The following is a 26,228-nucleotide window of genomic DNA, read 5'->3' as shown; positions in this document are numbered from 1 at the left end:
GTGTTGTCAGCACATATGTGAAAGCTAACATCCTGCCTTTGAATGATACCTCTGAGGGGCAACATATCCGTGTGAAATAAGCAGGAGCCAATTATAGAGCTTTTGAAGATACCAGAGGCAGCAGTGTAGGAGCAGGAAGAGAAGTCATTGCAGATGATTGTCTGATTATAATTAGGTGGGTAAAAATAAAATCAACCAAGTGCAGTCCCACCCAGTTGGACAACGATAGGTGTTAGTGGAGCATGTGGCCAGTGCTGACAATGGCTCAAAGATTTTACATAAGGTTATAGACAATTTAAGTGAGTGGGCAAAAGCTTGAAAATGGAAAATGCAAAATTATGCACATTGTTAGGAAGAATAAAGAAGTTGAATATTATTTAAATGGAGAAGGACTGCAGTTTTCACACATAAATCAAAAAAACTAGCAGATAGTAGGGAAGGCAAATGGAAGGTTTCAAAGTTTTTGTTTCAAAGGGAATGCTTCAAAGGGAAATCTTGCTAAAATTATATAACGCATTAGTTAGACCACACCTGGAATACTGGGAACAGTTTTGGTCCCCATATTTAAGGAAAGATCTATTGGCATTGGAGGCATTTCAGAGAAGGTTCACTAGGGTCGATCCTGGCTATGGAGGTATTTTCAAAAGTAGTTGAGTATGTTTGGGTTTAGAAGAATAAGAGGTGACCTTATAGAGACAAGATCCTCAGGAAGCTTGACAGGGTAGATGCTGAAAGTTGTTTCCCCTTGTAGGAGAATCTAAGACCAGAGAGCATGAACTCAGAGTAAGAGGTTACTCATTTATGACAAGAGATGAGGAGGAATTTCTTCGCTCAGGGTAGTGAAACTGTGGAATTCTTTACTGCAGAGGGCTTTGGAGGTTAGGTCGTTATTTAAGGAAAGATGCCTCTGGCATGGCTGATGGTCCCACCTATTTTTGTGTCATCTGCAAACCTGGCAATAGTACATTCACTTCCCTTATCCAAGTCATTAATATATATTGCAAATAATTGCGGCCCCAGTACTGAGTCCTGTGGCACGCCATGAGTTACAGGCTGCCATCCTGAAAATTCCCCTAATAACCCAACTCTCTTTCTTCTGTTCATTCGCCAATCCATGCTGTAATACTACCCCCAACACCCTGGTCTCTTTTTTTATTAAATAGTCTTTTATGTGGTACCTTATCAAATGCTTTTTGCAAATCTAAGTATATGACATCCACTGGTTCTCCTCTATCTAGCCTGCCCATTTCCACCTTATAGAATACCAACAAATTTGTCAGGCATGGTTGCCTCTTCATGAAGGCATGCTGACTCTGCTTGATTATATCATGTATTTCTAAATGCTGTTATTGCATCCTTCATAATGGACTCTAACATTTTCCCAATGAGAGGTGTTAACCTAACTGACCTGTTTTTAGTGGGACACCACTAGTCAAATCCTGCCAATTAGAGTGTTGCCCATTATCCCTACACTTTGGCACAGATGGGAGTAGGTACAAGACACAATTTGAAATGGGTTGGCATGGATGGGAATGAGGTGTGAGGACTGGAGTGATGTTATATCTTTTTTGTTGCTCTTGGACACAGTACCAGAACCCTGACGCAGGCCTTCCGCAAAGTATGCATCCATACCCAGAAATCCTCTCTCTTCTTCTGGGATTGCCATTCAACTCCCTAGGCCAAAATTTGGACATTTGAGCAGCCATTTTTAAAGGCAGGTTTGCGGAGCTGGGAATTATCCCAACTGAGCACCCAGCCCTGAATCAAAAATCCCGGTCTCTGTCACCTGCCACTCATTTGCATTTAATTCTTTGGGTTTCAACTTTAGCTGGTAAGACTCTTGCAAGGGATTTAAATAAAATTGATCCCTAAACATGTTCCTAAAAATCCATAAAATAACATTCCCTTGGCAATGAATTTAGTCACCTTTTCAGAATATTCAGTGAAGGTTATCAGACATGACCTACGCTTACAAATCTACATGACTCGCTGAATATTATCAGTCACCCAATCATGTCAGAATAACATGTCTAATTACCTGTTTTTCCTCTCTCAGCTTTCTTAATTAACCAAATCACATATAAAGTTTTCCAAGCTAAAGAAATGATACCTGAACCAAGAGAACTTTGGAAGTTTATAGTTAAGGCATAAGCAATGTTCTTGTCTTTCTCCTTGGGATAGAAACCATCTGGTCGCAGTGACTTGTCACTCTTTCAATGTCTTTATTTTCTTCATTATTGCCATTTTATTTACTTTAGTTTTGTTGAGCCCTTGTCCCTGATTCAATATTGGTTTCCTGTGATTTCTGACATGCAGAGTTGCTCCTCTACTATAAGTGCTGAGCCAAAATAAGTATCCATCATTTTTGTTTTATCATTAACCATATTATCATTGCCATTTTCATGCATCCCACATTGCTCCTGGACTGTACAATGTTTCTCTGTTGACTTTGCTATCATTTAGACATTTCCTTTCATACTCCCTTTTTATAGCATTTACTGTTTGTTTTGTCACCTTTTGCTTTTCTTTGTATCTTTCCCTTTTGCCAGGATCTGTGCCTTTTTTTTGCATGTTCTTCATTTAGCTTTTTGATACCTCCTTAATCATCCTTAACTGTTTTGTTTTGGTAAATAGTGCCCTTGTCTCTTCTGGATATAAAGTGATCTTGTATTATATATCTTTTAAACACTTCCCATTATCAACATTGCCTAGTTTGTAATAGTCACTATATCACTATATCATTGCATTCAAGTCCGCTTTATCTAAATCTAGAATATTAGCAGACGATGATATTAGCAAATTCCCCTCCAACTCAATTTTCATGTTTGCCCACCGTAATGGGTCAGATCTCAAACAGTAATGAAACAGTGTACAGGAAAGAGATAGACAATAAATTATGTAGTGTAGTGGAGGACATGCCCTGTCTACATCAATAGGGATGAAGTGGATATGGTCAAGAGCTTAAGTTTCTAGGTGTCCAGTCACCAACAATCTGTCCTGGTCCCTTCACACCAACGCTATAATTAAGATAACCCACCAATGCCTCTACTTTCTCAGGAGGCTAAGAAAATTTGGCATGTCCGCTACGGCTCTCAGCAACTTTTACAGATGCACCATAGAAAGCATTGTGATTGTATCGCAACTTGGTATGTCTCCTGCTCTGTTCAAGACTGCGAATAACTACAAAGGGTCATGAACGAAGCCCAGTCCATCACGCAAACCGGCTTCCCATTAATTGACTCTGTCTATATTTCCCACTGCCTCAGAAAAGCAGCCAGCATAATCAAGGACGCTACGCACCCCAGACATCGGGAAAAAGATACAAAAGTCTGAGGTCAGCTACCTATTCAAGAAAATTCAAGAAAAGCTTCTTCCCTGTTGCCATCAGTATTTTGAATGGACCTATCTTATACTAAGTTGATCTTTCCCTACACCTTAGCTATGACTGTAACACTACATTTTAACCTCTCCTTCTCTATAGAAAATGCTTTGCCTGTTTAGTGCGCAAGAAACAATACCCTTCACTGTATATTAATCATGTGAAAATAATAGATCAAATCAAAAAAATGCTAGTTTGCATGCTCCAATCTACACAAAAGTTAAAATCCCCAATTAAAACCACCCATGCCTTTACATGTTGTCTAATCTTTGCATTTATGCACGTCACAGCTGCTTTCAGTCAGCTGAGAGTAACTACAATTACGCATTTTTTGCTTGCATTCTTTTTTATTTCCAATTATACCGATAAAGTTTCTTGTGCTACATTAAATTGATTTCATCTTAATCATTAAGGCTATTCATTCCCTGTTATCATTTTCCCTATCTTTCCTGTAGCCTTTATAAATACCATAAAGAGTTCCGATCCTGACTGTTTCGTAGTCCATGACTCAGTAATGGTTACCATACCAAACTCTCCAAGTTGAATTTGCAGCTGCAATTCATTCAATTTGTTTCTTATTCTGCATGTATTTATATAAAGAATGCTTCTTTGGGTTACATACCTGAACATGCCTGTCATATTCCAATATATTATTTCAGACAATATTCTATAGTTTTGAACAAAAACAAACTTAAGATGGTTTCTGCAAACCATGTGATTTTTTTGGGTGTATCAGCATCAGACAGCCACGAGACTCAAGCAAATATCTAATTAAATATAGGCATTCTCAGTTATGTGGGAAATTTCATCCTTTGTTTCAGGATGGAATGTCAACAGAAAGACTATCATTCCAACCTACTTGTCTTTTTGATTCAACATGGACAAAAGACGCATCAAAACGCAATGCTTGTTAAACGAACATGTAAAGGTTCCCATTGACCTTCCATTATTTTATGATAGTCCCTCATCTGAACACAGACTGGGCAAATTTCAAAAATGTCACGTGACAACACAAAATGCTTATTGACCTGACCACCCATCTTATTTGAAAAAGAAGTGTGGACTTGCAACAGCTCATATGGGTGAGACAGCCATGTTTATTGTTTGTTTTTAAATCAGCAAGAATCAGCTCTGTAGAATCAAAGAGATCATCAAAAAAACACTGAATCAGTTGCATACACTTGAGAATCAACCTCTTGGAAATTTAACTACAAGAAATCTCGCATCTTGATGAGAAACCTCTGTTTTCAAGATGTTCATCTCTACTAAAAGCATCAACACATCTAAGAAACTATAGGCCTGCCACGAAAGAAGGTCTAAGGTAAATATAAATTGCAATTATATTGTTATTTTTCTTAATCTATATCTAAACCTTGTGTGACTGGTAGTATGTGCAAGTTGAGTGAGTGGGATGTGTTTTTAAAACTCAGGGCAAGTGTGAAATAATAAAAACCTTCTTTCTTTTAAAATCTCATAGGAAAGCTTGCTGCTGGAATTATTTAAATAGGAAGGATCACTAACATGAAGAAAATACACATACCTCACTGATAAACTATGAACAGTCAGAAAACACATACACTCAATCCACGACTCATTCTTCAGTTCAAATGCATCTTATTTCTCTTTTCTAGTGTAATCATTTTATGTTTTTTTCATTTATTTGAATTGCCTGCAGCCTAATTTCTGATAGTTTCTCTACTCTTTTCCCGATTACTTGTTTTTGAATTATTATTGACATTAGTTTTTCCATCTGAGCACTCCCATACCCCTCCCATTTACTAGTTTAAAGTCCTTGTGACCACCCTATTTGTCCTTTCCTCTCAGACCCTGGTCAAGCAGGGTTCACGTAGAACATTTTACGTACGTCTCCTTCATGTCCTGATATTGTTGCCAGTGTCCCTTAAAATGGAAACTTTCCTTCTCAAACCATTCCTCAGCTATGTGTTCACTGCCCTAATTTGTTTATCTCTATGCCATTACTGAATTACTGAAATAATAACCAAAGATTATAACCCTTGAGGTCCTGTTCTTTAATTTAGCTCCTAGCCTGGGTACTTTCCAAAGAGGACCTCTTGCTCACTCTATGTTGTTGGTCCCAACACTGACCGCAATGACTGGATCCTCTCATTCCCTGTCCAATATATTTCAAGTCGCTTTATGATTTGCCTCACCAGGGTACAAAGGAACATACCACAGGGGACTTCCAAACATGTTTACCAAAGATGGTATATGTATTGGATGAATTCCCTACATATTACTTGATGCTTCCTGTCTCCTTCCCCACTCCATCTCCTCTCCACAACTTTGAGCAGACTCCTACTCCAAGTTCCCAAGGTCCATATTCTGGCTGTCCTTCTGCAAGGGCAGCTTGGCGGCACAGTGATTGGCACTGCTGCCTCACAGTATAGGGACCCAGGTTAAATTCTTGGCTTGGGTCACTATCTGTATGAAGTTTGCACCTACTCCCTGTGCCTGCATGGGTTTCCTCCAGGTGTTCCAGTTCCCTCCCACAGTCCAAAGATGGAGGTGGATTGGCCATGCTAAATTGCCCCTGAGTGTCAGGGGGACTAGCTATGGTAAATGAATAGGGTTATGGGGATAGAGTCTGAGTGGGATTGTGGTCAGTGCAGAGGCCAAAAGATCTCCTTTCGCATTCTCGGGTTTTATAACTCTTCTTTTATCATCACAAGTTAAAGAATATATTGTACCTGTTCAATAGCGTCAGCTTCTGAAAATTCTCACTCTCTATCATACCTTCCTTATACATTATACAATATTATCAGTCACACCAACCCAGCTCTTTGGCACGTGGCTAAAGTTCAGAGCAAACTATCCAGACGTCCCTCCTCTTCGTATGTGTGTTGGACTATCACAATGCATATGCTAGCTCAAATCTTGACTGAAAGATTCAAGATATCCGCTGCTACTATATTTATTTTGGATAATTTCACTGTCCACAAACTCCCAGACAAACAATCTGTTCTGCCATATTTTGGTCTCCATACATTTGTAGCTTTTTTTTAGTTAATTGCAAGTGTTCTTTTATTTTTCTATACACTGCCTCTGGCTAAGCACTAAAACACTGGACATTTAAAAAACCAGAAGTATTGGATGCAAAAAGTAACAACTCTGCCCTTGTGCATAGATATCCCACTTTCACAACTTCTGTACTCTGATTATGGTGTATTCTGTTCTGTGATCACTCCGTGTCAACCACTGGCTGGTTCAGGAATGCTTCTGATAAAGGGTAACCTCTGCATGTCATGTTTGGGATGTTGTTTTCAAACTAACCATTCACTGGCATTCAGATGATATGAATGCTACTTCCCAGCACAAGTCTAAATATTATCAAGATCCTGCTTTATATGGGTTGCTTCATTGTTGGAGGCTCATGCATGGTGCTGAGCGAAGTAAAATCAGGCAGCAAATACCCTTACTACTGTTCATAGAATCATAGAATCCCTACAGTGCAGAAGGAGGCCATTTGGCCTGCACTGACAACAATTCCACCCAGGTCCTTTTCCCATAACCCCACATATTTACCCTGCTAATCCCCAGACACTAACGGGCAATTTAGCTTGGCCAATCAACCTAACCTGCACATCTTTGGACTGAGGGAGGAAACCAAAGCACCCGGAAGAATCCCATGCAGAAATAGGTAGAATTTGCAAACTCCACACAGTCATCCAAAGCTGGAATTGAACTCAGGTCCCTGTACTAACAGGGAAGAGTACTAACATTTTACCACTGTGCCATCCTGTTATTTTAATGGAGGGAAATGAGGTACATGAAGATGTTAAGCAGAGTTTTGTCCTTAAAGAATTCCTACAGTGACACCTTGGGGTTAGAATTATATGCCATGGCCATGGCCATCTTCCCGGTGTGTCTCTTGTAATCATGTTCAGGAGTCCACTATAATTAAGGATGGACCTATTCATGGAGCCACTTCATCCTGTTAGTTGCCTGATTGTCCACTACCATTAGCAACTAGGTGTGGTAGAGCTACAGGTTTTTTTTTGATATATTGATTATGAATGACAAGCATAGTCCACAGTCTGATGTATATTGTATTCAGCATGTAGGTTGTCCAGTATAGGAGCATGATGAGATTGGTGCCTCATTCTAAGCAATGCCTGGCCCTACAACTAATATGCTGTTCAGCATTTTCTATTGAATCGTGGATCATAAGATGAGGTATAGGAGCAAAATTAGGTCATTTGGCCTATCAAGTCTGCTCCGCCATTCAATCATGGCTGATTCTCAACTCCATTCTCCCACCTCTTCCCTGTAACCTTTGTTCCCCTTATCAATCAAGAACCTATCTATCTCCGTCTTATATACACACTCAATGACCAGACCTCCACAGCATTCTGTGGCAATGAATGCCATTAATTCACCACCCGCTGACTGAAGAAATTCCTCTTCACCATGGTTCTAAAAGATCAACCCTTTACTCTGAGACTGTGTCCTTGAATCCTATTCTCTCTTTTTAGAGGAAACATCTTCCCCACATCCACTCTAATCCAGGTCTTTCAGTATTGTAAGTTTCAGTAAGATCACCCTCCTCATCCTTCTAAGCGCCATTGAGGACAGGTACAGAGTCTCAAACACTCCTCACATGTCAAGCTTTTCATTCCCTGGGATCATTCTCGTGAACCTCCTCTGGTCTCTCTCCAAGGCCAGCACATCCTTCCTTAGATATAGGACTCAAAATTGCTTGCAATATTCCAAATGTGGTTTCACCAGAGCTGTATGTAATTATGGTTCCACCTTGTCTGCTGTCCTTGTGCTGCCACAACTTGGCAAGCATATGAGACTCCCAAACTCTTTTAGGTCTGGTGCTTAAAAAATCCTGCATGCAACCCTGCAGCAAAGTTGTGGATGACGGGCTATTAACAAGCTCAATAGCTTGGGAATTGTTTTTGTTTTAAATGGTAAACAGGCTGCCAATTTCAGTGCCCACTCAGCTTCTGTATTACTGGAGACCAGCATGATGATGTCAGGTTGGTGACCTGGCATCATCATGTTGAATTTTACATAAGGGTGGGGGTTAGCGTGCCCAATTTCCAAACTCAAGATTCACCCCACAGCTCTGAATTTCTGTGGCGTTTTTATTGACCACCTGTAATTTTGACTTAAGATCAGTGGAACCCCTGGAGAGATGGCTAAAATGGGGAAAGGAGCAGATAGAACTTGACATAAAAAAAATCAAATATACATTTTGGAATGGAAATAAAAAAGACAAGCCTGACTCTTCCAATATGGGTAATGGTGAGTGACTAAACTTAAGTGGCTGATCCGCCTCAAGACCCTGAAGAAATCCCAGCATGCACACACGTATGCAGAATGCTCAGATTGCTGATTGCCAGTTGGAGGGGTGGTGGTATTAGTAATCAGATTGCCAGAATCACACAGACTTGGTCTGTTAGTGATATACTTACATGGTTTTCACTATACTTACATGGTTTTCACAAAGATTTATTGACATCTTTTCCTAGAAGGTGGAAAATGTGCCAAGGAGTACAGCTAAAACTAAATCAGCTGAAGTGTAAAAGTCTTCTGGCACTTCATCAACCCCAGCAATGCTTATCACACATCACCCTGACAATGCTCATGCCCCTCCCGTCAATGCTCACACCACCCCCCCCCAACCATGCTTACCTCCCTCTTGACAATGTTTATTCACTTCCTGACAATGTCCACTCCCTTCCCAACAATGTTCACTCCCTTTCCGACAATGCCCACTCCCTTCCTGACAATGTTCATTCCCTTTCCAACAAAGCTCACGCCCCTCTTGACAATAGAATATAGAACATTACAGCACAGTAGAGGCCCTTTGGCCCTCGATGTTGTGCCGACCTGTGAAACTAATCTAAAGCCCAGCTAACCTACACTATTCCAATATTATCCATATGTTTATCCAAACAATGCTTATTCACTTCCCAACAATGTCCACTCCTTTCCCAACAATGCTCACTCCCCTCCCCACAATATTCACCATTAAAAAAATCTGTCTAACCAAAGTCCAGTATCATCAGTATCACTTTTGGGCTTGGCGCTCATTTAAATTCTACTGGTGAGCTGTGAGAAATAAACATGTACCTTGCTGGAGCTAGCTGGCTGTGGGAAGATGGGAAAACAGTTGGCTATCACTCTTAGCTGGCTGACAGAGCAAATTGAGGACCGATTAGGCCCTAACACACCAAGGCTTCCTCCAGCACTTTTTCTCAATAGTTCTAGGAAGTGTGCTGCTCATCCATTTACAGGCCCATCCGAATATTTCCTCAGGTAGGCCTAGGGTGTTGAAAAGGCAGCCCATGTTCCTTCTGCTCAACTGATGGCTGTGTATTTTCAGGTGAGAAACAGGCAGCCAGCAGATGAAGATCACCTCACATGATGCCAAGGCCAAACTACTGTGCAGTTTAAGCATAAATTTCCCTCTGCTTGTTCTCCATTACTTTGGTTATATAGTTCAACATTCTGTTTGTTATGCTTATTGTTTTTCAAGTTTTAGGTCTCCAGATCATCAACAACCTGTCCTGGTCCCCCCATGCCGACACTATAGTTAAGAAGGCCCACCAACACCTCTACTTTCTCAGAAGACTAAGGAAATTTGACATGTCAGCTCCAGCTCTCACCAACTTTCAAGGATGCACCGTAGAAAGCATTCTTTCTGATTGTATCACAACTTGGTATGGCTCCTGCTCTGCTCAAGACTGCAAGAAATTACAAAAGATTGTGAATGTAGCCCAAACCATCACGCAAACCAGCCTCCCATCCATTGACTCTGTCTACACTTGCGCTGCCTCAGCAAAGCAGTCAGCATAATTAAGGACCCCATGCACACTGGACATACTGTCTTCCACCTTCTCCTGTCAGAAAAAATATAAAAGTCTGAGGTCATGTATCAACTGACTCAAGAACAGCTTCTTCCCTCTCTCCACCCTAATTATGGCTATAACACTACATTCTGCACCCTCTCGTTTCCTTCTCTATGAACGGTATACTTTGTCTGTATAGCGTGCAAGAAACGATACTTTTCACTGTACACTAATACATGTGACAATAATAAATCAAATCAAGTCAAGTCAAATCAAATCAAACATTGTTACTTGCTGCAGTAAGTGACTATGCTAAATGCTAACTATACTAATGTTACTAGATCTCAGGCATTTTCACATACAATATTTCACAAATGTGCATGTTAAATTTCATTTGCCATGATGGAACTTATTTAAAAATATTATTGAATTTGCAGCAGGGTTAAGATGTCACATTTGTTTTGTCACAAAGGGAATAAAAATACATATCCCAATTTTAAATTACACCACCAAACAAAGCACGTTTTTATTGCATTTATTATTACAGAGGTATGGGTGTTAACATTAGTGTGGACATGCTTTACATGTATAATATCTGTCCTAATATATCGTCTAGAAATACATTCTTCATCATCAGCTGTATTAAGAAATACACTTTGTAAACTTCTGAGCTGTACTGAATAAAATCTGTGCATCTAAAGAAAAAGCATTTTTTCTCATCATCCTTTGGGCCTTGCATCATACAGCATCCTTATTCACAGAACAGTGAGGAGACCTCACCTAATACTATTATAGATCTGATTACTGAAATCTACAAGAACAGTAGACTGTAGTGATTCACCCTCCTAATTTTTTCAATTCCCTCTGGGCATGTGTTATATCTCCACTTTCCTTGGTAGTTCAGATGAAGCCAAGCACTTTTTGTGATAAAGACAGGAATAAAATAATGATATCCCAGTGGAGAGTTCCTCAATTTGAAGTTTCAATCAACACATCTTTCCCTATCACAATGGCAAATGAGATGTTTACTTCCAGAGAGAGTTTGATCAAGTAATACCACATCTCATGGAAGTGGTCAAATCATACTGAATTCAGGGTCATCTTGGAGGGTCAGAACAATTTCAGATTTATATTTTTTAATGAGAAAAGACTGCAACCTGGGGCCTTGTCCACAACCCAATACTGTACTCGTTAGAGGAACATTCTGATAGTGCCATTTTTGCTATATGAGTTCAACATGTGGCTACTGAAATGCTGGTGCATTTGAAAATGGGAAACAGGTACCTGAAAAAGTCCAGGACCCTAACTTTAATATATTATTCCCTCACTCAAATAGTCCAAATGTACACACCGAGTTTCAGCCAGCTTCACAATGAAATATGTCAGTGGTGTACTGCTGGTCAGAAATGTATGCATGTGCTTCCTGTCTACCATATTGGGACATTGTAGGCCAATTAGCACATGAAAATGGACACTGCATAGCTGAATCTTTAGGGCATGAACTTTAAATATCCTGAACTACATGTGGCAATAGAAATGAAGTGTATTTTTACTTTCTTTGCTGGTAACCACCATTGTTATTATTGTGAATTAAGGTATTCATCATGGCAGGGAACACTTTCTCACTCTTTACACCAAGTTACAGAGTTGCACAGTGAAGGTATATTATAAGCTAGATGCAGAATAAAGTTTTCCCAATAATGATCCTTAGCCCAATCTAAGGAAAACAACCCGACAATACCAGTGCAATGGTTATTGTCATATGAGTCATTTTGTTGCAACTTTGGGTTAAAATCTCAATTATGTCCAAGCTAAAGGCAGTTTTGCACTTTGCTCACCTTTCACTAAGTAATTTGCTCCACTTACTTGGAACTTACTTCATTTAGAATCTTAGAAGATAGTGTGTGAACATTTGATTATCATCTTCTTTTTGGAATCTAATGTGTTAATTTTCTAAACCAACCAGAATCCTGTTAACATCTTCTGTCACATTGTATAATTTGTTCCTAGCAGTTCAATTCATTCTGAACATTTGCATTTACTGTATCTCACAGGCAATAAAGATCTTAGGAGCAGGAGTTGGCCATTCAGATCTTCGAACCAGTGGGGGTCAATGGGTGCTATTCGGATTGGCGGTTGGTGACTAGTGGGGTGCCCCAGGGGTCGGTGCTGGGGCCTCAGCTATTTACCATTTATATAGATGATCTGGAGGAGGGAACCGAGTGCAGGGTGTCGAAATTTGCTGATGACACCAAGATTGGGGGAAAGGCAAATTGTGCGGAGGGTGTGGAGAGTCTGCAGAAGGATCTAGATAGGCTGGGCGAATGGGCCAGGAAATGGCAAATGGAATTTAATGTTGGCAAGTGTGAGGTGGTCCACTTTGGTAGGAAGAATGGTAGGAAGGACTATTACTTACGTGGCGAAAAACTGCAGCAGGCGACGGTGCAGAGGGACCTCGGGGTCCTTGTGCATGAGTCGCAAAAACCCAGCTTGCAGGTGCAGCAGGTGGTCAGGAAGGCGAATGGGAATGCTGGCCTTCATAGCGAGGGGGATTGAATATAAAAGTAGGGAGGTCTTGCTGCAGCTGTATAGGGCATTGGTGAGGCCGCAGCTGGAGTACTGTGTGCAGTTTTGGGCGCCGCACCTGCGCAAGGATATTTTGGCCCTGGAGGGAGTGCAGAGGAGGTTTACTAGGCTGATACCGGAGTTGAGGGGATTGAGCTATGAGGAGAGGCTGAATAAACTAGGCTTGTACTCGTTAGAGTTTAGAAGAATGAGGGGAGATCTCATTGAGACGTATAAGATGATGAATGGGATGGATAGGATAGAGGTGGAGAGACTCTTCCCGCTCAAAAAAGACAGTAGGACTAGGGGGCACAGCCTCAAGATAAAGGGGAGGCGGTTTAGAACGGAGTTGAGGAGGAACTTCTTCACTCAAAGGGTGGTGAATCTCTGGAATTCTCTGCCCGTTGAAGTGGTGGAGGCTGCCTCGCTAAATATTTTTAAGAAGCGGGTTGATGGGTTCTTGATAAGAGAGGGGATTAAGGGTTATGGGGAGAGGGCGGGAAAGTGGAACTGAGCCACAACAGATCAGCCATGATCTTATTGAATGGCGGGGCAGGCTCGAAGGGCTAGATGGCCTACTCCTGCTCCTATTTCTTATGTTCTTATGTTCTTATGTTCTTATGAACCTGCTCTGCCATTTAATATGATCATGGTTGATCCATTAATGGTCTCATTTCCACTTTCTTGTCTGTCCCCATAATCCTTGACTTCCTATCCCTTTTGACTTGTTCCATAAAGACATTAGACTTCAGAGCATAATATAAAGTGGTGTATTGATTTATTTATGTAAAATTCAGATGACTTTCAATTATATTGGTTTTTATCCCAGCAAAAGTATCAGTGTTGGCAGAGTTACCCATCCAAATGTGGTGCAGAACGAATTAACAATAGTTAAAGGCCTATGATCAGAGGCTGACTGAAACTTTTCTGCTGGCCTGCAGGCCCTTCAAGGTAACGGGTTTGGTTGAACTGTCCGGAGGCAACCTCAAGGTTGCAGATTGGATGGTTAGCAATGGTGGCCTGCATTTAAAAATTTAAGAAGCTGGACAGAAGGCACCTCAAGTAATGGATATTAAGACTCTAGATTTTTCAAGTGAAACCCTGATAGGAATGGGTTGGATTTTTAAATAGGTCAGGACTTAGATCAGAAGTGAGCAGTTGTGCAATTTTGTGCCACCATCCCAATCCTGAGCCACTTTCAATGAGGGCAGCTCAGGATCAGGAAGGCTGTCTGTGCTTTCCAACAGGCATACAATTCAGGACAATTAATTTTATTAGGGCCCCAATCCCACACCAACTGAGGTTTTTAGTCAGCAAAGCAAGCAGCCCACATCAGCCTGGATTAAATTCAGGCCAACATAGTGGGCTCAGGATAAAAAGTGAAGGGCATGGGGGAAATGGATCAGGCATGAAAACCCCCTCCTCAACACTTAACAGCAGCTGCCATGCCCAAAACTGATCCAGCAGCCAGGTGTCCAAGCTAATTGAAGTCCCAGCTAATATTTTGTTATTAATTTTAATTTTCCTCACTGCTGTTTTTACACTATTATCTAGGTTAAACTGAATAGAATCCACACAGGTGGTTAAAGCCATACATTCCCAAATAATTTGGAATGTTCTGAGGATATGAAAGATACTTTATGAAAGCAAAACACCCCCCCATGACACTGCAAATTAATTGTAAAATTTAACAAATCAACAATCAGTAATCACGTATAATTCTGTTTTATCAAAAATAGATTTTGACTATTTAGGAATGGATTTTCAGGGTTCGGAAGATTCCACAAACCTTCAGAGATGATGATCTGGACCTGGAAAATGAAGTCCTGCCTCCATTTTTGGCAGATCCAATTTTTGATGATACAGGAAAGGAGCAGAGAATGACATGCACAGGCAAGAAACCCAAATTCAGCAGAGCCACTTGAACTTACTTTTAAGTTCAAAGAGACCTTATTTTGGATGATTCATGGGTCTTAACTTACAGTAGGAAGTCACAATTTGAAGAAATGAATGTAAGCATTCCTGAAGGTGGGTAAGATCTGTTTAAGTGTCATGACGATGGGCCTTTCTCTGTGCTATAGAACTCTATGATTATAAGCCTTTTAAATGTGCATTCTTTAAACGTGAGAAAAAAAGACTTAAGCTCTCAGTGAGAGTTAAAATGTCCCTTTGGTGGACACCTGATGTAGGTTCAAATCAAACATTACCATCTGTTGTGCAGTTTTACGATCTTTGTTGACATCTCCCACAGCATTTTTGTTATTATGAATGCTTCACTGAATTTTAAAAGCTACAATTATCTCAGTACATAAGAACATAAGGAATAGGAGCAGGAGTAGGCCATCTAGCCCTTCGAGCCTGCCCCGCCATTCAATAAGATCATGGCTAATCTGAAGTGGATCAGGTCCACTTTCCCGCTCTCTCCCCATAACCCTTAATTCCCTTGTCTGTCAAAAACCTATCTACCCATGACTTAAATATATTTAGCGAGGTAGCCTCCACCACTTCAACGGGCAGAGAATTCCAGAGATTCACCACCCTTTGACTGAAGAAGTTCCTCCTCAACTCCGAGGAGTTATAATTTCATAGTTTGATTGACAGCTTAAAGAGGCTATTAAAAGATGAATTGTCCTTGATGCAAGGTCTGAATAGAACCTAGTTTTTAAGAGAGATTAATAACATGAGGAGATGCAAAAACTTCACCTGGATTTCACGAATTGGAGTTTTTCACTATAAAGTGTGTCAAAATGAGAGCTGAATTAGGTTGTTAAAAGATTAGTTTCATTCATCTCCCCATATTGGGAAGCATGGTGGCAGAGTGGTTAGCACTGCTGCCTCACAGTGCCAAGCACCCGGGTTCAAGTCTGGCCTTGGGTAACTGTCTGTGTGGAGTTTGCACACTCTCCCCGTATTTGCAGGGGTTTCCTCCGGGTGGTCCAGTTTCCTCACAGTACAGAGATGTGCGGATTAAGTTGATTTGCCATAGTAAATTGCCTCTTAGTGTCAGGAGGACTAGTAGGTTGGACAAATGGGATAGGGCCTGGGAGGGATTGGGTTCCATGCAGACTCAATAGGCCAAGTGGCCTCCTTCTGCACTGTAGGGCTTCTATGAGTTCTTTGGTTTGCCCGTGGTGGATATTGGGTGAGTGGCTATGGGGATGACATGGGAGTATGAGGGGGTCATGAGGACAGATGGTGGGCATGAGACGACATGAAGGTTTGAAATGGGCCTGGTGTTTGGATGGACATAAGAATTAAGAGCAGGCATTGGTCATTTATGCCCTTGAGACTGCTTTGCCATTCATTAAGAACATGGTTAACTGGATTGTGGCCTCAACTCTACTTTCCTGTCTGCTCCCCATACTCCTTGACTCCCTTGTGTTCAAAAATCTACGCAACTCAGTCTTGAATATATTCAACGACCCAGCCTCCAATGCTCTCTGAGGAAGTGTATTCTACAAATTGAAGACCCTCTGAGAGAAAATATCCTCCTTATTTGAATCTTAAATGGTAAAGCACTAGTATCCCTTGTGGGAGACCAGAGGGCCAGAGGGCATAATCTCAGAGTAATGGGTTGCCCATTTAACACAGAGATGAGGATGTTTCTTCTATCAGAGAGCAGTGAATCTATAGAACTCTTTACAGCAGATGGCTGTAGAGAGTGCATTGTTAAGTATGCTCAAGGCTGAAATAGACAGATTTTTAATCAAGGAGTATGGGTTTAAGACAGGAAAATGGAGTAGCGGATTATTATATCTGGAAAGAAGATCCCTGAGTTGTCCTGCCTCCACAAGAAGATTTTGTTCTTTTTTAAATAACTCACCTCTAGTTGCTAGCTGTTTCTAAGGCTGCAGAAGCTACTGAAGAATCCGAAGGGCACAGGGCCAACACGTGAATAATGTACCAGAAGTACTGAGGGAAACATATTTTAGTGAGAAGCTTAAGGAAATCAGCATTTATAGAGAAATGGTTTTGGGGAAATTGATGGGATTGAAGGTGGATAAATCTCCTTGTCCTGATAATCTGCATCCCAGAATACTTAAGGAAGTGTAGGAGTTTAAGGAAGGCCCTGGAAATAACAGATCCGTTGATAGTCATTTTCCAAAATTTTTTGGACTCTGGACTCTGGGTAGCTTCTATAAGCCAACTATTCAAAAAGGGAGGTAGAGAGAAATCAGGAAGTATAAACCAGGGAGCCTAACATCAGGGAAGTTGCTAGAGTCTATTATCAAGGGTTTCATAGATTGGCATTTGGAAGGCAGTGGTATAATCAGACAAATTCAGCATGGATTTAGAAAAAGGAAATCGTGCTTGATGAATCTATTGGAATTTTTTGAGGATGTAACTAGTGGAGTTGACTGAGGAGAACCAGTGGATGTGGTTTATTTAGACTTTCAGAAGGCTTTCGACAAGGTCTCATGTAACAGACTACTATGTAAAGTTAAAGCACGTTGCAGGTAATGTCTTGAGATGGACAGAAAGCTGATTAGCAGATAGGGAGTAAAGAGTTGGTATCAATTTCTGAAAGTAAGCACACAAATACAACAGGAATAAAGAAGGCAAGTGGTATGTTGGCCTACACAGCGAGAAGATTTGAGGGATGTTTTACTGCAATTGTACAGTGCAATGGTGAGGCCACGCATGGAGTATTGTGCGCAGTTTGGTGTCTGAGGAAGGATCTCCTTGCTATAGAGGGAGTACAACAAAGGTTTACCAGGCTGGTTCCTGGGATGGCAGGTCTGTCATATGAGGACTGACTAAATCGGTTAGGATTATATTCACTGGAGTTTAGAAGAGAGTGGATCTCATAGAAACTTATAAAATTCTAACAGGGTTAAACAGGATAGATTCAGAAAGAATGTTCCCAATGGTGGGAAAGTCCAGAACTAGGAGTCATAGTTTGAGGATAACCCTTTTAGAACTGAGGTGATGAGAAATTTCTTCACCCAGAGGATGGAGAATGTGTGGAATTCACGACCACAATATGCAGTTGAGGCCAAAGTTTTCTGTGATTTTGAGAAGAAATTAGATATACCTCTAGGAATCAAGGGATACGAGAGGAAGGGAAGATCAGAATATTGAATTTGATGATCAGCCATGATCAAAATGAACGATGGAGCAGGCTTGAAGGGCTGAATGGCCTACTCCTGTTTTTAGTTTCTATGTTTCAATATTTACAATGGTTCCAGTGTTTTTCAATATACAAGGAAACTGACCTGTTTTAGACAGCCAAAAATTATGTCTGAAAAATGGCACAAACTAATTTTGTTTAAATATTTCGCAAGCATTCTCAAAATTGAGCCTCACTGCATCAGCTTTGCGCCTGCAAAATGGGTGCAATGAGGTTTCATTTCAACTCTTTATAGTTTTTACTGAAACATTTCCACACTCCATGGGATTAGAACATAAGAACGTAAGAAGTAGGTGCAGGAGTAGGCCATCTAGCCCTTCGAGCCTGCCCCACCATTCATTAAGATCATGGCTGATCTGAAGTGGCTTAGTTCCACTTTCCTGCTTTCTCCCCATAACCCTTAATTCCTTTGCCTACCAAAAACCTATCTACCCGTGTTTTAAATGTATTTAGCGAGGTAGCCTCCACCACTTCAATGGGCAGAGAATTCCAGAGATTCACCACCCTTTGAGTGAAGAAGTTCTTCCTCAACTCCGTTCTAAACTGCCCCCCCCCCCCTTATCTTGAGGCTGTGCCCTCTAGTCCTGGATTAAGTATTTGAGTGTTCAGTGTTAGTTATTGTCATATTTAAAAGTAAAGCATTAACTTGTAATTAAAGACTGCATTTGGTGTGGCTAGCTTGGTTGCCTGTTCTCCCTTTAATTTAAAGTCTGAAATGTCCTGAGATTTCTGCACTTACAGCTCTTTCCTCTTCCTTTCCCGAATGTGATCCATAATGGTCTCTAATATATGATCAGTTGGTGGGTTTTATACATTTTAGTTTAATTGTCATTCCTTTCTGTTTTATATGACTACAAGAAGAATTAGAAAAATTCACGTGTATGTTTTCAAGGACCCTTTGCAAATTAACCAAGTTTAAACTAGAATAACCTTTTATTCCTATGACATTTATTAAAGCAGGTTTTAGAACTATATATTACAGTGGATTTTGAAATGTAATGATATATGCATCCAAACCTTTGCAGTGTTGTATTAATATTTCATTAAATAAACTTTAGTTTGTCAGGCTAAGTTTCTAGTTGTCATTTCTAGTTGTTTCTAGCTGAACATTTATCAGTTCACCAGGTAGCTGAGACCAAAATATAATGATTGTTTTATATCCATTCGACTGCTGTGGAACAAAAAATGAGCAGCTAACTGAAATATTTACTATGTTACAGCAATGCTTACTGGATCAAAGATTTGTGACATATTGAAAAACATGCAGGGACAAAGAACAAGTAATACCTTAAGTTCCATACTGCTAACCACAACTTATGAGCTCACATATGTCTCCAAAAGATTGTTCATATATCTCCGCTTTAAAGAATGATTTTTTGTGAACAGCTTCTGCTAAAGAGTATCTGAATGCAAACAATGTACTTGGATTGTAATAATGCCCATGTAAAACAGTTACAAATTAATAAGATTATGTAAGATAGCATAAAACTGTTACTGAAGTATCAGAAAAAAATAACAAGCCATCATGTCAGAGAGTTATTGCACAATTATGGTTGATCAGTTAACTGTCTGAATTGATTAACTGCAATTATCTCTAAGTTTATGTCTGAAAGTTACTGCTTGGGATGTTAGTGATTAAATGCTTAACAAGCTTATAATATTTCTTTGCTATTTTAATGCAGGCATTGACCCATCTAAACTGAACAAGCTACACTACCTATTAAAATGGTAGGCAAAGAAATATCATATGTTGACATCACAAACAATAATTTTTAGGTTTATATATCCCCAGGATATAGAGCTAAAGAAGGCAGCTATTTACAAATACGTATAAACCTGTTTGTGATAAATAACATTTATGCATTTATCATTTTCCATATAATTTAATATTCAGTGTTGAATTCATAATGCAACCAAAGTTATTACAAATTGCTAAATAATTATTTGGTTTGCAATACCCAGGGCGACTCAAGTTTCCAAGCTTAGATATGGAACAGTATTGATATTTATATTAAAGTTGACCGAGGGAGCAACAATGCAAGCAAGCACATTCCATTCAAAATGCATATTCCCTTAACTTCCATATTCTGGCTTTATATCGCTTTATATTTTGCTATTCTACAATTTATTGCAAATGCAGGATAATTCATTTCAGTTTGTATGGCATGCAAAATAATGGCTGGTGATGCGTTATAAAGGTGAATATAGTCTTCATATGAAGATGAATCAGCCATGAGCATATATAAAAGCTGCAGTGAAAAATCAAAAAGGCTACATGCATCTCACTAATCCGACCCTCACAGTAGGTTTTACTTTTCCATATAATGCAGCATAGTGCAAAAGACTTCACATTTTACACCAACAATAATATAGCAATTTATTACATTATCTCATTCACATAAAATTATTCTTGAAATTATGCTGTGGTATAGTAGCATGTAAAAACTTAATGCATATGTCTAAAATTTCAGAAGAAACGTTTGCATATTTAAATAGGTTATAACTTTTGTTCAAACAGCAGTGAGAAAATGTTTGATGATTACATGGTGTACATGCGCTACTATCACATGGCATAATTTAAAGGTCTTTATGATTAAAATCAAATGCTGTAACTGTGTGCATCTTGTATTTCCTTTAAACAATCACCTTACAGGCACTTTTAAAAACATACAAATTATCAAATTAATCTCACCTGTAGAGCAACTGTAGTATTCTTTCTGGGATGCTTTCCTACCAAGCCTTGTTCCTTGCGTCGCTTGAATTTCCTAAAGTAGTCCTGTATCAGGAAGGTGGCATAGAACTTCCCCACGGTTACCTCATCATCTATGTGAATAGACCAAACAAATTCCTCCTTTTTCAAAACAATAGCTTCTTTCTAATCATTCTGGAACTTTCTAATTTGACTGTTTTCTGTTACCTATGTTCTAAACTTTATAACAATGTGTGTTTTTGTCCCAAATAATATACCTTAAAAATTAAATTTGAAGGAATTAAAACTAAGAATTAAACATTTACTATAATCCTTTGCACGTATCAGCAGAATAATTAAAGGTGAATAATACACATCATATTTCTTATCCAAGTGTCAATGTGCTGTAAAATGGAAAAACGTGTCACTCCTTTGCTTTATTACATACACTGATTCATGAGATTTTCTTGACTATATCTCTAAATGTAGTTATTTTTGCAGTATACAGTAAACATATTTGCAGCTATTCTGAAGTTTTACAGATTTAAAATGAATGGCAAATATCACAAGATAATCTATTAGTAACTCTGCTGCTTGCCTGAAAAAGCATCTAATCTTCTCAATGACATAAATTATTTCTGAAAAAAGTAATTTAAAATCACTACATTCCAACCTTGTACCAACCTCAAAATTCTTTGCAGATATTACTTTCAGCAGTCTTCTCATTCAATTGCATATATGTGTCTCAAATAATAAAGGCTGCTGACTATTGCTCAACATTCAACCTGTGCTATGCAAAAATGTGTTAATTATATCCAAGGAATAATTGTGGCATGATCTTGGGCACTTTGGGTTGCCACTGGTTATGGTCCCAAAAACAAAACCACAAGCAATTACCACTCCATTGTTCTTCAAAGGATAGAAAACCTTATGGACCCAGATCTTTTTCAGTTAACACATTACCTTTTATAAATCTTTTATTATGCTATATTATCAGTTCACATTGTTTAGTAGAACAATAAAAAATGAAGTTGTATAATTAAGAATGAAAATACATTCTATTTTCTAAGTCTGAAATATATCAAACATCTTCAAATATGCAATATGTATTATTCACCTTCGTGACTGATGTGAACTAAAATTGCAAGGCAGAAAGGCACAAACAGATGTTAGGCTAAATGTACCAAACAAACAAATCACCCAACTGACAATAATTCAAGTTGTTTTTGATTATTTTTTGAACAGTTCCACTTGCTTATGAATAAGCAATTGGGAACCTTTCTCCATAACTTACATGGAGGGATGTGAATAAAGAAAATTGGAAAATAAATGGTTGATAATGCATCATACCCTCAAATTACAAAGGATACTGTCTTTTATTGATTGATAACTCTATTAGTGAATTCTAGAAACATTAAGTAAATATTACAGAAACCATTTCTAAACCAAATTATGTTTAAAGACTTTTTATTTTTCTTAGAGGAAAAAGCTGAATACTGTCATCCTATGGCAGGCAGTAAGACCAAGAAAGTCTTCTGGTCAGACATGCTTGATGCAGGACATGCTTTTCATGACAGGCTGGCAACCTCCTCATGGAAAACCTAGCTATAGAAACATACATAAGCACATGCTTTGTCTGCCTTATGTGTCAGTAGACACAGGAAAGCCTCTAATTTAAGTTCATGTTTAAACAGAGCTTCATGAAACACATTTAGATGGGTAATGTTATTTATTGATTGCTTTCATTTGGGCAGTCTCAACTTAATTCCTTAGTCAGTGGAAGTCCACAGCTGGTAGCATTTTTAAAATTTAACCTGGCTGCATAATTCAAAACTGTAAAAAAAAAGTCACCAGATATGGGCATATTTTCTGGCAGTAGGGTTGGAGGCATATTAACCTAGAGAGTATTGTTAATTGTATCATGAACTGTGCTTAAAACATGCATGAAATTACTTTGTCTGCTATTTAAGTGGAGGCATTAACCATTTAAAATAAATGGGATAAGTCTTTAATTAAAATAAATCTTTAGCAAATTTCACACAAAAATGTTAAACATTTATTTATTGGTATCATGGAACCTAGTTTCTGATTATTGTTATAGCAGAGTAGAAGCACTTTTCTTTCTCCATTCCATGCAATGCCCTGAGGGGAGTTGACATTAACAATCTTACAAAACAGCATTTAGCTCTATGTAAATGCTGTTGTTAATAGAGCTTCTTGATGATAACATAGATTATAATCAATTAAATGTATCTGTTATCCAGTTATTCCTGGATTGTGAAGTACTCATATTAATTCTAATTAATATTAATTTGGAACTGAACTCATGAATCCAGTTCCAAAACAATGTAAGTACTAGGCTGATAGTTTTCCTTACAACTGCAACTAGTCCAATAGTATTAAGTTATAGAAAATCTATTCATGACAATGATGGTTCAGTGACAGGTTGGGAAAGTCAAGGTCATAAAGGCATTTAAAGGGATGAGAATTTCAAATTTGAGGCATTGAGGGACAAGGAGCTAACATAAGTCAGGATGAACAGTAATGGCAGCAATAGGGTACAGTCTACAGTGCTTTATAATGAATGAGACGTTGGCAAGAGATGATGATGCAGTGGCAATGTCTACTGGACTAGTAATCCAGAGCCCAGACTAATGCCAAGAATTCAAATTCCATCACGATGGAATATAAATTCAATGCTAAATCTGGAATATAAAGCTAGCCTCGATAATGATGACCATGACAACAACCATCAGTTGTTGCAAAACCCCATCTGGACCATCAATCTCCTTTACAGAAGGAAATCTGGAGCCACAGCAATGTGGTTGATTCTTAACTGTTCTCCAAAATGGCCAAACATGCCACTCAGTTTAAGGGCAAATAGGGATGGGCAACAGACACTGGCCTTGCCAGCAATACCTACAACCTACGAAAGTATAAAGAAAAAAAGTGCTGAAACTGAAGCTGAAAAAGCAAGGACGTGGGTGTATGAGGCAGAGACAGAGATGGATGATGTCACAGAGATGGAATGGGCAATCTTTTGATGGAGAGTGTATAGGGTTGGGCAGAAGATTCATTTTCAGCCTGAGAAAGTTATGTGGGAGATCTATTAATAGTAGGAGGTGAGTCTGTTAGTAAGAACAGCCACAGAAGTGACATGGCAAAGTATGCTTTTTCAATATTCTTGTAGGCCAGGAAGAGCAGGAGTGGACCTGGCCTCACGACGAAATCGTGAGCATCCTCTGCTTCAGCGTTGCTACTTTGACACCCACTCCTACCAGGATTTTACCAACCCATTTTCCTTACTTGGCTATCTTGATTTTAATGCCTAGGCAGCTGCATCCTAACGTTTCTGGCTGTTTGATCAGGATGTCAATCAGCGGCATGCAACTGAGACCCCGCCATTGAAATTGTTGAGATTGCTTCTCGCTTTGCTGCATACCTGCCTAGAAATAAAATTGAGGTTATGGATTATATTGTTCACACTGAACTCATTGCACCTGGTATCAAACATGGAAAATAAGCAATGGGGATTATAAAATATGAAAGAGAATGTTCAAAGGGCTAGAAATGTATTGTGCTGTTTTTGGGGAGAAGTAGAAAGTTCTTGGAGCCAAATTATTTATTAATTCGGAACAGTTTTGTGAATTTTGATGTATTTGATTTCAGTTATAATTAAGGATGGGGAGTGCTGTGTGAGGAACTCCCAGGATGGGTAAGGGGACCAAAGGGTATGGGGAAAAGGAGAGATATTGGGGATGTGAAACATATCAGCCATGGTAGAATGGTAGAGCAGACTCGATGGGCCAAATGGCCTAATTCTGTGCCTGGATCTGGTAGTCTTATAGCTGTATCTCAGAGGCTTTTTTAAAAACGCAATTGGCCGAATTTTCCCATCTCACCCATGGCAGGGTTTGTGTTAGGCAGGAGAAGAGAATCCAGCGGCAAGGAATAAGTCAGAAACCATTCCAGCATAAAAATAATTTGCCATTCTCCCAGTGACAGTTTAATGGCAGATCGGGTATTCCACTGACCAGTGCTATGAATACTATTTGCATTCATTACCATTTCATGAATGCTGATTTACTTAGCTTCTCACCAGAATCATATACAGCCTTGCAATCTTGCTTCATGCCAGTGGGAAATCATATCTGTCTGAATCTCATTTGAAAAGGGTGTCACGCACACATCAGACCTCAAGGCTTCATGAATGCAACACAAACAACCAACATTCCATAATGCTGCACCACTCTGATTGCAATGCAGCTGGATTCCCACACTGCTGGGCTATAGACTTGGACTGCTCCCCAGATCTTGCCTCTGTAGTCACGGTACTCAGGCCAGGGCTCAACTTTCAGACACTGATCAGTACTGCAGCCAGGAATGGGGGAGTTTTACTGCTCCCAGTGCGTGCCACCATTGTCCAGAAGGACGCTAAGGAAGGGAAGAGATAGCAGTGGAAGGGGGCACAATGGAAGTCAGAGGAGCAGGAAGGTTTTGCAAGATAATGCCATAAGTATAGATAAGGGCATGGGTGGAGAGGGGACTCATAATGTTAAAATGGCGGCGTGGGTTCGTTGGGCCAAAGGGCCTGTTTCCTGTGCTGTGTTGTTCTTTGTTCTTTGTCTTTGTTCTTTATAATGGAGGAGGAGGAGGAATGATGGGAGGTGATGAGACCAGGGGTGGGAATGCAAGAAACAAGGGGGTGAAAGGGATATCACATATGTGCATGCATGAATAGGAGGGGAGGTTGTTAGTGTTCCACAAAAGGGATGGGTCACATGCAGACTTATGGTCAGGGGTGGTTTGGGAAGGGAGACAGTGTAGTCCTCAGTCATCAGGGCAACGGCAACAATGTGAAAGTCAAAGTCCTTTGTAGGGGTTTGCAGTCAGGAATCAGAGAGTAGAGACTTCTGGGATTCTGTGGAAAGCAGTCAGAGATTTGAGACACCCTTGGAGCCTTGTGAACCTCATAGTCAACAGTCAATCAGTGGAGACAGTCATTTGGTGCGGCAGGAGTAATCATTGGGAGCTCCGTGGAAGGGCAAGAGCTGTGTGTCCAGTAGGAATAATGCACAGCCTATGTGCAGGGTTATCTCACAGTTGCTGTCCATGGGCATGTCTTTTTATGTACTGGGCTGCAGATGGTCTGGTGATGGAAGTGTACTTCAGTAGTGATGGATTCAGGTGAGTAGATAGGTCCACACAACAACTATGGTATCCAGTATTACTGGAGGAGGTTGGAGAATAACAGGAGGGAACTCTACCGTCATATTGTGAAATTCCAGATGGATTTTGGAAACACAGACAGTCAGAGAGGGAGTGCAGGAGCTTGCTTTGGAATAGAAATGCAGAAGCACCATCTTGTTCTACTGGGTCATGCAGTTGTAATTCAAAAGTAGATGCAATTCTGAATGGGAAGAGTGCACTGCTGCACTGAAGGGCCCTTTCTGGGCCACCCTCATACTTGTTGGTGTTGCAAGAGTGAATGGGTGTCTGATTTTAGAGACAGGATAACCTCCTAGCAAAGGAAGCCATTGTAAGCCAATGCATTTTTCAGTGCTCACATGGAACACATAACTCAAAAGCTTCATATTTGCAGCAAATCAGCATTAATACATCGGAATGTACAATTTAACAAAG

General features: G+C 39.8%; 1 protein-coding gene across 1 annotated transcript in view; it reads right to left on the bottom strand.

Annotated features, from left to right (window-relative positions):
• LOC145337704 (voltage-dependent L-type calcium channel subunit alpha-1D-like) overlaps positions 1-26,228 on the bottom strand; it is a 651,603-nt gene that overhangs the window by 68,032 nt on the left and 557,343 nt on the right. The window contains exon 42 of the mRNA XM_080182539.1: positions 20,589-20,719. Within this exon, the coding sequence (XP_080038665.1) occupies positions 20,589-20,719 (131 nt within the window). The remainder of the gene's footprint in view (positions 1-20,588; positions 20,720-26,228) is intronic.

Source organism: Carcharhinus amblyrhynchos, chromosome 3 (assembly GCF_965287045.1).
Source record: "Carcharhinus amblyrhynchos chromosome 3, sCarAmb.v2.hapA, whole genome shotgun sequence".
Lineage (NCBI taxonomy): Eukaryota > Metazoa > Chordata > Chondrichthyes > Carcharhiniformes > Carcharhinidae > Carcharhinus > Carcharhinus amblyrhynchos.
The sequence above is the reverse complement of the archived record's forward strand: the minus strand, read 5'-3'. Positions and strand labels throughout refer to the sequence as shown.